The following is a 12,838-nucleotide window of genomic DNA, read 5'->3' as shown; positions in this document are numbered from 1 at the left end:
AGAATATGTCGATGATCATAGTCGATATATCAAACATATTAAAATAACAGTTTTGTGTAACTTATTAATATGATTTGCTCGTTCCTTCTTGTTATCCGTCAAAGATTATCATCTAAAAAGCGTATTATTCTATAAAATAAATTTTTTTTCGCGTACTAGTTTGTCTTTAAAGACGTGAAGAAATTTGAATAACCAAGCAACCATTAATCGTATGAGACCATACGCCCTCCGAACTACATATAACAACTTCAACAGTGATGATGGAATAACAAAAGAATCTACTACCCGAAGATTTACCCGTGGATCATGAATAGGTCAGAATTTAACAAGCTTCTAAGATGGTAATTATATTTTACCCTTTGTTCGCTGGAAACTTACAACGTCCGGTCTTTGTTTCAAGCTGCATTAACGCGCATTAATCATTGTTAAGAAGTAACGCTCTAATAATATTATAAGAGACATTTTATCGATTAAATATATGAAATAGGTCAAGAGTGGGTAATTGTAATCTCATTTAGTTTGGTCAAAAAGAAAAGTGATACGAGTAACAAAATATCTAGTTTGAGGAGACTGTGCTAAATTATGTATTTTGATACCTCATCTCATCAACATTGTAATTAAAAACCAAATTTATGAGAAGAAATTTACCATTATTCTAGACCATATACGTTTTAATTAATTATAAAGCACAAGTACCAGTTTCTTTAGCTTCATGATTAATTACATTATAATTTTACACTTTGCCATGATACATTTTCGAAATTCGAAAAATTATAACGAATTCCTTATAACAATAAACGTAAATCACAATTTTATGAGAAACAACACAAAAAGAGTTAAAATGTGTGATTAAATAGAAATTCAAATTATAGAACTAAAGGAATACAATTAGTATTTTCTCCAATTTCATAATTAATCAACTTATTACTTTACGTCGTAAACTATAACTTAGAATCATTCAAATCGTCAACAAATTATGCGTCTTCAATCTAAATAATAGAGCGTCTTTGTTACATCCACCAACAGGGAAAGAAAAAATGAAACAGAAAAATATTTCAACTCAATCATCCAAACTCGTAACAGAGGATTTTCCTTGCCAACTTTTGAAACATTAGATAGCAAATAGTTCAACCTAATCAGTACCCAGGGGAAATATACGGTGATATATTTCTGTTTCACATGAATCTCGTCGGTGTCAGGTTTTCAATGCACGTTCCCCCCATTTAGTGAAAATAGCGGCTGGCTACCGCCATTACGAAATTCAGTGTTGGGAGTATCCTTTAAATTGGAGATAAATTTAAGGTCGAGCGGACCTCGATCGAGCTTAACTATCAGGATGTTCCCGAATTAATGAGACCAATGTAGCGTAACACCCACGATTCCACAGAGAATCTCTCGGACCACCGGTCGACTTAAGGTCCGATTAAACAAAGGAACCTAGTCGAACTTCGCCTCGTCTTCCGATGTAATAGATAGCTGGTTAGAAATAACTTAATTTGCACAATTACGTGACGTTTAACTAACTTAACGAGTACTTAATTCGTATACTTTCGTTTTGATGTACATAATACATTGTGAAACGTTTAGAAGCAATGTAATTTTTAACTCTTGGCAAACCAAGGTGGCCTCTCAAGGGTCCAATACATGTCCTTTATTAGCATTTTGTTAGTACGTGAGAATAGGTATAGAAAATTTTGTCTTTAGTGAAAAATATCTTGTTGATAAGGAATGTTTTTATGTCTTGATGTCAAATTGATGTAATTGCAACAAATTAGTAGATGGGCCACTAAATTGGTGTGTTTGCAGATACAATTCATACAGCTATTAATAGTATAAGCTATTAGACGCATCATTAGTGCTATACAGAGATGTGTAGAATAATGATAACTTCCGGAAAGCCCTAGATGGAGCATTGAGCTTAAAACGCTGAAAAATTTTTGAACAGTCAATGTAGTTGTTTACAGTAAAATCAATATATAATCAAAATAATGGAAAGAATAATCTGCCGATTATATTTTATAATTTGTTTTACATGATATGCAGCTAAAGTAATAGAGTAGGTATATAGTAGAATCGATTAAATTTTTCTAGTATTAAATTTATAGAAAAGATCCCAGTCAACAATAAAGTGGAAATGTCTTCAGATTTATTATTCATGGAATACTTATAGAGTAATTTGAATAGTAGTAGTGAATAAAATATATTTGCATAATAAAACGTTATTATGCTATTGCGTATAAGAGGTTTCGAATACATTATCACCCAATTATTTAAAAAAACTTATCTGCAAAACACTATGAATTCTTATTGTAAAATAATCGATTAAATTATTAATTCATAAAATTATTATACATTATTTAAAATATTTGTTACCACGTATTTTATATCGTAACAAAGAAATGTGAAAGGTCTTGGAAAACGCCAATGGTTCTAAACTTTCTATCGTGTAAATGTGAAATATCGGCAAACTGAGTTACACCCGGTAGAACTTGCAATGCAATCGTCCATCGCAAAGTTTCTGATACGCGTATTCATATTTCTTCCTGCAAGTTGTTACTTTGAAATCTTCGAAATTTCATTGAGAATCCTTCGGAACTCAAGTAGATAGGACTTGAATAATTTCTATCTCATCCTGAAAAGAACATGATACGATTCATATATTATATAATTATTGGAAAAATAGCTCTCATTCATAATTATTATTGTTATTGCTGTTATTTACTATTGTATCAATTACTTAGTAATTAGCAACAATTGTTTAAAATCTATTGTTAACTAAATAAATAGTTGTTATAGTAATATAATAATAATAATAATATAATAATAAATATCATAATATTTGATAACTAGAATACTTTATCTGCTAATTACAAAACTAAAATGCTTATAAAATTTAAAAAATTGTTCTGGCAATTGCAATTGCTCTAATTGCACGGAACAAGTACATACTTGGAAACGTAAAATATAAAATCTAAGAAGTAACCGAAATAACGCAGAATCCTGACTATTTGGCCTGTTAAGTCTAACCACTGAAGCACGGCGAACACTACTTCGCACTATGTATATACAAATACAGTATTGAATTTCACCGACAGAAGCTACGGTTCAGTTATTACTTCCTAGCGATCTAATCGTAACAACTTCAACGAAATGTACGTATGTTGTGACATGATGGAATTCAGGAAACGGAATATAAATATACGTATAGGAAGAAGATACGAAGTATAGCACGTTTACCATTAACCGCACTTGAGGTCCCAGAACCGCAGTGACCTCAAAGTCAAGGGATTCTACTGCGATTGCTATATCTTCTCCATATTATTTAGAGACTTTGTGCAGTTGAATTTCATTTTTAGTTCTTTGTAATCGTGTATTTACCCCCAGTCATCCAAGCAAAAGACCTCCTAGTTGTAAGTGAACACGATTAATTTCTAAATCGTTAGGAAAAGTGCGTGAATTCAAATAAATTTTGATTAAAATATAAATGAAATGATAATTAAAGATATGAACATGTGAAGTACCCATTTATGTATTTCCTGGTAATTCCAATTAAATGTATTAAACATCGTTAAACTGAATAACGAATTTAATTCTTTTGAAATAATTTTCATTTTTATTTCCATGTACGTTTCCATCTGCATGCTTACTTCTACTTTCTACTATTGTCTTGCTCAGTGTTGTAAAAATATTTTTCTTCCATGAAACGGCCGTAGAAAGCTATTCTCATCAAGTGGCTGCCAGGAATATAGCATGTAATATCGAATAATTTCAAGAATTCGAATAATTCGAACGACAACGCAAACGCTCGAGTTAATGTGGTTGTATGGTTTATTAATTTCGTATCTCTGCTTAATTTATATTTCGTGCAATGTATTTCCGGACTGGGGAAGCGTCTTAATGATAGCAGTGATAAAGCAATTAAAATCTTAATTACCTAAACTCAGGGATTAATTGAGCTCGCGTTGCTTCTCCAGTTTTCCTGTTTGTACAATTTGAAGTCCAATAAAGAAAAAATATAACTGGTACAAATTATTCTAGAAATTAGTCGCTCGAATCTAAATTTAGTTTGAAATTATATTTCAATATTACCATATTACTCGTTGCATAGAAATTGTAAAGGTAATAATATTCAAGGTATATCTATTCTTTGACTGTGGAACATCCCCAAAACATCCTCAAAATTATAGAAATATGTTTATTTTAAACAAATTTAATGAGATATTCTATTAACCGATAATTTATTTTACCTTGCATTGTAATATGTGCATTACATGATTTTATTCTCCCATATCACAAATTAAATTCTTATGAATTATTACATATTGACACCATCATTTACACTACGGTTATTAAACTATTATTTATTGAAAATATTGAATGCTGCTGCACGATGTACACAACTAAACAAGATTTGATTAATTAAAATTTTTCATTACAAATTACAATCAATTCCCTGTTGTATATAGGCAAACAGACATTTTCATTGTAGATTTTCATTGCGTCGTAACATACTCATTACTTCCAAGTTTTCCCATGAACATCAGTCCTTTCGAAGCAATTTGAACTTCCCAAGTAGTATACACCGGTTTTACCAGAGCAAACCCACAGACATTCGAAATTCCAATCCAGTCTGCAACCCAATTTCAATTACTCGTCTCACCCAAGAACAGTAGTACATGCACCATCTTGGTACCCCCATGTTTCACGTGTCTACCGAACTACTCTATTACACCTGTACCGTGCGCTGATGAGAAGATGGCTTGGCAAAGGAATGCGGGTCTGATTGGTTCTTTCTGATAAATTAGATCATCATACAATCATAAAGATAAGCGCGTGAATTGACCAAAAGTGTCGCATGTGTAAAAATGAATCCTTTCCAACTGGATTCATATAATCAGTACAGCCATTCAAATCGATATATTCTCCGGCTCTTTTGCTGTTTTGTAATATCGACGAAGACTTTTGTAGCAGGTTAACTGTAACCAATATGAAACACTACAATATCTCGGCAAGTAACACAAAATCAATCGGCAGCAACGTAAAGTATTTCGATAAAAGCAAAAGATATATTTAAGGTATGTTCAAGGTAATATAAAGATATATTCAAATCTGAGCTTTATTTGAAAATCTGTCGTTGGATGACTGTTGTGTTTGAAAGCGTATAAAAGTCTTTGAGAGGCGAATTGAATAGTGAGATTTTTTAGTAATGTCAAATTAAAAAATGCTACTTTGACATGATTTATCGTTAAACATATTTGTTTTTGAATATCCAAAAGAAATTTCCCGTTAACTGTATTTTCTTCTTAGTATGATTATTATTTTTCTGTTAAAATACATATGTGCTCAATATGGAATACGTTGAGTGTACGTAATATTGAGCATGTTCATGATACTATAACTGATGATAATGATACAGAATTATATTTATTTTGTGACAACACCTATAAAAGAGACAATAATAACGAAAGTGGGTTCAATATATTCGCTATTTTCATTTGATCACAAGGAATGTGCTTCACATGCATCATTCACGTGCTCAATGCATAGAAAACGAGGGACATTAATATAAGTCCAAAGAATGAAGGATATTTGTTTATTCGTCGTGTATTTAAGTAGATATTCATCTTTCATATTCCTTTACAAATTTTTTAGATCTCCCATTTTAGGTATCATTTTTTTTAACACGTCGCATTTGACTTTTCATACATCCTTTATCATGACTACAAGACATTTAAATTTTTGCACAATACAAATATATATTAATTTTGCCATGTTTCAGCCAAAAGCTTTGAAAATTAGGTGTTTCATATTACCCCACATCGAAAAATATGTCAATCGTCGCGCTATAATCTTAGAAATTAGTAGCAAGCTTGGCTATGATTTAAACAATATATTCGAAAAATGATTATTTAAATAATACATTATCTCGTTTGACTATACATTATACAGATAAGACAATAAAACAAGACGCGACAATAAGCGATATACAGTAATATCTCCTTTACTACTGTGCATACAACTCAATAATCTGCTGATCGCTAACCAGTGAACAACGATTTCAGAGCCACGAAGACCGGACCGTGCGAGCGGTAACGACGAACGGTTGGGGTAGGTCGTGGAATCGTGGAATCGAGTGAAGATTCTCATGCACGGCCCGAGCCTGCCTGGAATCCCATGGTCGAGAGGAGGGAAGGAGCATGACGTAGCCGTCGACAAGGGGGGCGCTTCGGATGCTCCGGACTGCCGACTAGGCTCGTATGGAGGGGAAGGACGCAATCACCACGGAAAGCACCCTGCTTCTGAACCTGACCACTGTCGCTACACGAGACACCGACGGATTCCTCCGAGGATTCCCCGGCAAAAATTCGCCCTACACGGTCACGCAGGTAAGATTGATAGAGCAATGGTTTGCGACACTTTGTCCAGGGACTACTCGAAACTTTGAGATTAACCCTTAACGAGTATTTAAATAGTCGCACAAGGATTTTTATCGTTTCGGACGCGTAGCGACATACACTTGGGAATAAAAATAAGTGGTCAGATAGTGGAACTAGGTATCGATGAAGTTTGACCAAAATAATGTTATATACTGTCTTATTTATTGCATATCAGAGGTGGCTACTTAACATATGCTACCGCGCTGCAACACGCTGAAATGTTTTATAAGTCGTCGACATTATAATTTTGGTTATTTCTTCGCGGCCCACTGTCAGAGCGAGTTGATTCCTTAAACAAACGAACCGTGCATCAATAACCGCAGCCGGCCCGCAGTTTGCCTCCTACTCGTCAGACGTGAACACAATATTTGAAAATCGCTTTTAGGCTAAACGTAAATCTATCGCTGTCCATTGTATCAGTATAGCCGTTAATATCCTCCCTCGAGTATATCGATCCTTAAAAATGAATTTTGAGGATTCTTTATTCAGACAAAATCATTTTCTACACGATATTTCGAAAAAAATTCAAATAAAGACACTTAGAGGGAGGGGGCTATTCTTAATTTGACTAGTGTTCAGACCAAATGAAGGAAGGAAGCATACACAATATCAAAATGGTTGAACCAATTTAATTAAATTTATGATTACATGTGCATGTAGCACGCAGCACGCTAAATGTAAAATCCATGAGCCGCTACTGATCTTTATAGTACATAGATTATTTAGTAAATAATTTAAATTATTCGTATAAACGAGTCGTAATATAATCTTATTATTATATATATTATATATTATATATGTTATTATATACATTATATATTATATGTATTATTATATATTATATATTATATATATATTATTATATATATTATATATATCTTACTTTCACTACCTATTTGCACAACCTTATTTTCATTCCTGACTGTATTGTGAACCGTAATTTCGTAAAACATAAACCGTAAAGTCAATCTTCAAGCGTACATCACTTTTTTACACGCAGCTGGATCTTCCCATCCAGGCGGACACTCATGTATCAAAAGGTCTCGTCCGCAAACGATAAATTTGCTACACGCCTGAATGAAACGATATAGAACTGAAAGACTATTTATGACATTTTTGATCATTCTATCATTTGGTCACACATTTAGTTATCCTATCACATTTGGTTATCCTATCTAATGGTTCACATCTTTAATTGTGTTAAAGGGTTCACATTCTTAATTGTGTTAAATGATTTACATACTGCAGCGTGTATGAAAAATATATGTCGTGACTATCACAGATGGTGAAATTACTACTGTAAGTCACATGCAATCTAAATAATTCATGTCTAGATGATGGTAAAGCTACCATGCTTCTCCATAAATGACAAGCCTTCTTGACCGTGTCATAAATCTGGCCTAATACCAAACTTTAACAACGGTGAAACTGATCAGATGATTACCTAACTTTCCCTGTAGATATGTAGGTCTTCATTGTATCGTGACACAACAGAACCGGCCTTAATGTTTGTCTGCGCACGCAGTTGGGTCATTAACGCGAACTTGGGAACAATTAGGGTATGTCGAATGATATTTTCTTTTTTCTCGTGTTTGGTAAACTTAGGATTAAGGGTGTAGAGGGCAGCGGAAAGTAATTAATGGACCACTTTGTGGTTCTGTAGGGGACGGTCTCGTTTGCGTTTCGTGTTACGTGGCTTGACGAGAATGTTTGTTAAATTTGTGGAGTTAATTTGGCGAAATTTTGGGGTCTACGAAATAGACTGAAACTACGTTTGATATGATGTGAAATTACGGCCGGATGTTTTGTCTTCGTTATATTTACACATACTAAGTTGTAAACTTTGTTGAATTTATATGTTGAAGTGTTCTTCATTTGAAATATTCCATTTCTTAATTTTAACGAATTAAGAGTTGATAATTACATACGTGTGAAGCTTCATGAATTCCGGTACTTTATGCAGTTTTTATGCTTTTTGAAAATATTAACAAATATTAACGAATACGTGGTTGATTCATTGAGATGAAGCAAAATCAAAATACGCTTTCTGAGGTGGTAAATCCAGTTTTTTTATCGCTGTCGCTTCCACGGGAGTATTGACAGATAATGATTGTTTTGATTATAAACCTGTTCTTGTCTCATAACACAATAACTGCAAGTACGTTAATATTTCATCATATTTATTATTTGAATTATAATTTTTTAATGAACATTTAAATGGTATATGTTTAAGTATATAACATTTTTTACACTCTGATACTAACAAAGTTCGCCTATTAAGTCCTGCAACATCCTGTATATATCCACATAATCATTATACTTGGTCACCAGTTAATTAAATTTCCTTTTATCGACTTCTTAAACTTTGTTCTCTTTCGTGTTATTCGAAGAATGCAGTAAACTATACGTATAACTAGCTTTCGTGTGACCGCGAACTGGTATCACTTTGATCCCACGAGATTATACGAAAATCCATTTAAGTTTCTCATACCTTCGACAGGGTAGATATCGAAGGAAGATCATTGGCGCAAGATTAACGTAAAGATCATGAATAATTATGTCGGGTATGTTTGCAATAAAGCGTCGTCGAGGGTGGTATGTCGTACGGTAAAGTTCTTGCGGTTGGAAGTTCCAGAACTGTGCAGTTAACGATAAGTATATAATTAGCTTAGTCCACGTAGACGATGGAGAGGACGAAGGAAATGGCGGTCCTTTTGTTAGCGAGTCTAGATAAACTCGCGAATAACTGCATAAATAATTCTTGTTCCGTTGCCGCGCCGTTTCGACGAAATGTAATAGTAACAGGCATAAAATGTCGGAGCTTTATCTTCCTGGGACAAAGTGTTGGTGAAAATATACTGAGAAAATTATTTAAATATCGTTTCACAAAGTCGTGCAGTCAGTAGAATCCGAGTATTTTGGATAACCATACAGGATAATTTATTCGGTTGGATCATCGTGGATCGGATAATCATTCATAGAATATTTTTGTGGTTCATTTGTTCCTGAAATTTTAAGGTATTTTTTATTTTAATCGGTGTAGCGGCACATGAATCAGAGGACGATGCGAATCCAGAGCGACTCATGTTGTTGTTTTGCCTTGGGATATTGACACCGTCTTGACATACCAAACGTAGCGACAAACAAACTTCGGGCAAAACAATGTGGCCGCTACGTGCAACCGTCAATCGAAGTTGAATTTAAACTTTTCGGTACTCCCCCGATCAGTATAAATAACCGAATACGATCGTTAAGACAAGGAATCTTTGCAGGAGTTAGTAGCGAATCAGTAGTCAATCACGAATCGATCAGTTATCAGTCAATCGGTAATCAGTTAGTGAGTATTGAGCAATCTTAGAGCGAATATCATCGAGCGAACGTACTCATTACCGTGTATACGCATAACGAGTGACATTTAGTGAATAACGACGAACTCTGTACTACAAACAGTTTAAATATATTTGATTACACCAAATATCTAGTCGCGTCGTCAATATACGTAACACGACTAATCCTCGTCCCACATCGGTTTGTAGTTTTGTGTGAAATGAATGCTTCGAAAGTACAGAAGAGTGTATAATATTTGTGGTGTTGTGTAATATTTATAACTGTCGTAGTAGTGGATTCATACATTTATGGAAAATTTAAAGACGCAAAAATATATAAAGTGAATATAATATGCAAATATATATAATATCCAGAGTAAAGTGCCTGATATAATATTTTGTGGATATGATAGGTCTCTATCTATGTTCCATTTATATAATTAAATTCATAAAAATACATAAAATTATATAAATTTGTACTCAGCACTAATATTCTACAACTTCGGATTTTATTTGATGGAATGAATTTTATTTTGCTCTCATAAAATGATATCACAGAATTCTGTGGAAATATTTTTCTTTTACTCCTTATCATAGAATTGTTATGATCGTTGTCGATGTAATTAGGATCAGAATTAATCTGGTAGGAATGTAACAAGTCCCATGAAATTGAAAGGCTCAACCAACTATTTAAGAAACTTTCAAATTCAATTTCTTAAAACATGAAATTTCATACGAAAAGAATTTCATTCTATGTTTCTTATTTATCCTACTGTGCAAATCTAGAGCATTCTTCGTGCGATCGGCGCTATCTTTCCCGGAGCAAGCCGCAATTTTTTTTCGTTATGAAATCAGCATTTATATTTTATTAGACTTTCTTCTATCACTTCAAAGAAACAGCGAATGAAAGTACAAAATAACGAATTTCATAGCTGACAAGCTAGCTTGTTAGTCTGTATTTATCTTGTTAGTAGTGTATGAATATTATCTTCCATCATTCAGTTTGCAATATCTTCCACGTATTTCACTTTGCGTATTACAAAGCAAAGCTTATACCGTGAAATATCTTATTACAAATTCTTTGTCTTCAAAGAACCGTTCAAATACCTAACGTAAGCATAATCAGCTTGATTTATCGAATTTTCTGTAAATAATTCCTTCCTTTGCATTCGCAGAAAGCAAGCAATAACAAGTACATGCAAGAACAAAGGATCTTTCCTGAGTCTCAACTCGAGAAAAATTTCGAAAGCTAGATTTTATGTCGGGCAACGAATCGTTCTATCTTTTTCTGTTATTTTATTCAAAGGTAGCGCGTTATCGTAGATTTCTTTCGTTTCCCCATACAAAACGTTTCTTTTTGCCTTTTCTTTATTTATTTAACGTCGTATCAGTTTATGAGTCATTATCGATCATTGTTACATTACAAGTTATAAAGTTATGTTAGTTAATTCTAAATTAATTATTAATTAAATATGTGTGGTAAGTTGAAATAATAATTTAAGCAGCATGCATGTGCAGATTTTGGGAAGGAATAAAGATATATATCTATGTTTTAATTTTAGCATAAATGATTCACTTTAGAATTCTTTAATTAAAAAATTAATTAATTTAAGCAATCTTTAATACTTATAAGATGTTTCTCTTTTTCTGATAAAGTAATGGAATATTCTTATGATGATATTATATGTGTAATATATATAATGTTCCATATTACAAATGTTGCATAGAGAATTTAAACGTTCAAATATTTTCGTGAACCATATATTTCTGTATATACTTCTAATTTCTCTTTGAAAATCCGGCGAAAGATAACGCGGCCGAAGTTCTCGTATAGCGAGCCAATATACATCCTTAATATAGTTCAAAAATTCCATTACAATGCGGTTGGGAAATCCAAGGATTTCGATAAAACTTCCGTAATTCGCGTCACTGTCCTCGTGAACTTCGTAATTAGTTTGCCTTTAAAGCGATGAATTTAGAGGACGATTCTTTAGAGAAATCCTTCATAAGCAGCTTCTCACGATCGCGCCAATAAAACTCTTTCGAAATCCTTGTCACCTTTTTATTGAAAGATGTATCGATTGCAACATTATTCATCGGCTGTTCTTAGTATGATCCATGTCAAAGTAATGAAACATAGTTTGTAGAGTTAGACTATGGATTTTTATGCGATTATAAGCAATTTTAAGACTCGAGAATACATAAAAGGCGCGTGATATACAAAAACACATAAAATATCCAAAGTAAGAGCTCTTTATAATATTTAACGAGTAAATTTCTCTCTAAGTAGTACACTTTTCAAAATATGAATTCGCATAAAAATGCGCAATTTAATCTCCACTCACTTCCTCGCTTAATATCACTTCTATAGAAATTCAATCTAAATATTATTTTCCCTTTATCCTTCATTGCTGACCATTCTCTAGATTCGAAATATCTGTTGATACCTCAGCTATTCTTGCATTTCTATAGAAACATTATACACCGGTCACACTCGATTCATCGATCGTTTCTTAGAAATACAGAGAAGTTTTCGCTAGAGCTTCAAGTCTTTCACTTATGAAATAATAAACTACAGTTAAAAATAAAAATATAAATCTACATAGTCTGCATACTCGATTTCAAAAATTTCGTTAGCTTTGATATAAAAGCTTAGCGAAAAATGTAAGAATGTAAAAGTTAATCCTATGTTTCGACACAATTTGTTTCGAAGTAACCTGATTGAACGAAAATTTTCAATTCGCGCAACTCTCATTCAGTTTTGAATCGTTTTTTCCATTTAACGAACTGATTGGATATTTGAGAGATTATCAGAGGATGAAAGGGGTGAGGTTTATCGCGTCATTAACGCGGCCGTGATTAAGGCATGCCCTTTCTATCGATGACTGCGTTTCGTAAATTACATGATCTGATTATGGGATTTCGCTCGAATGAAATGCAAAGCCTAATTTTGGATGCGATCCATGCCGAATACTATAGCACCAAAACACCCAATTTATATCGATGAAGTTTAACTTTGAGATATAGCCATGAATTGGGTGCACTGAAAAATTTAATAGAAATGATTTAAAGCGA

General features: G+C 33.1%; 1 protein-coding gene across 1 annotated transcript in view; it reads left to right on the top strand.

Moving 5' to 3' along the window:
* The window catches only part of 5-ht7 (5-hydroxytryptamine receptor 7), a 245,595-nt gene that overhangs the window by 67,293 nt on the left and 165,464 nt on the right, over positions 1–12,838 (top strand). The window contains exon 2 of the mRNA XM_072006444.1: positions 6,063–6,386. Coding sequence (XP_071862545.1) covers positions 6,258–6,386 — 129 coding nt within the window. The 5' untranslated portion in view covers positions 6,063–6,257. The remainder of the gene's footprint in view (positions 1–6,062; positions 6,387–12,838) is intronic.

This window comes from Bombus fervidus, chromosome 1 (genome assembly GCF_041682495.2).
Source record: "Bombus fervidus isolate BK054 chromosome 1, iyBomFerv1, whole genome shotgun sequence".
Classification (NCBI taxonomy): Eukaryota; Metazoa; Arthropoda; class Insecta; order Hymenoptera; family Apidae; genus Bombus; species Bombus fervidus.
The sequence above is the reverse complement of the archived record's forward strand: the minus strand, read 5'-3'. Positions and strand labels throughout refer to the sequence as shown.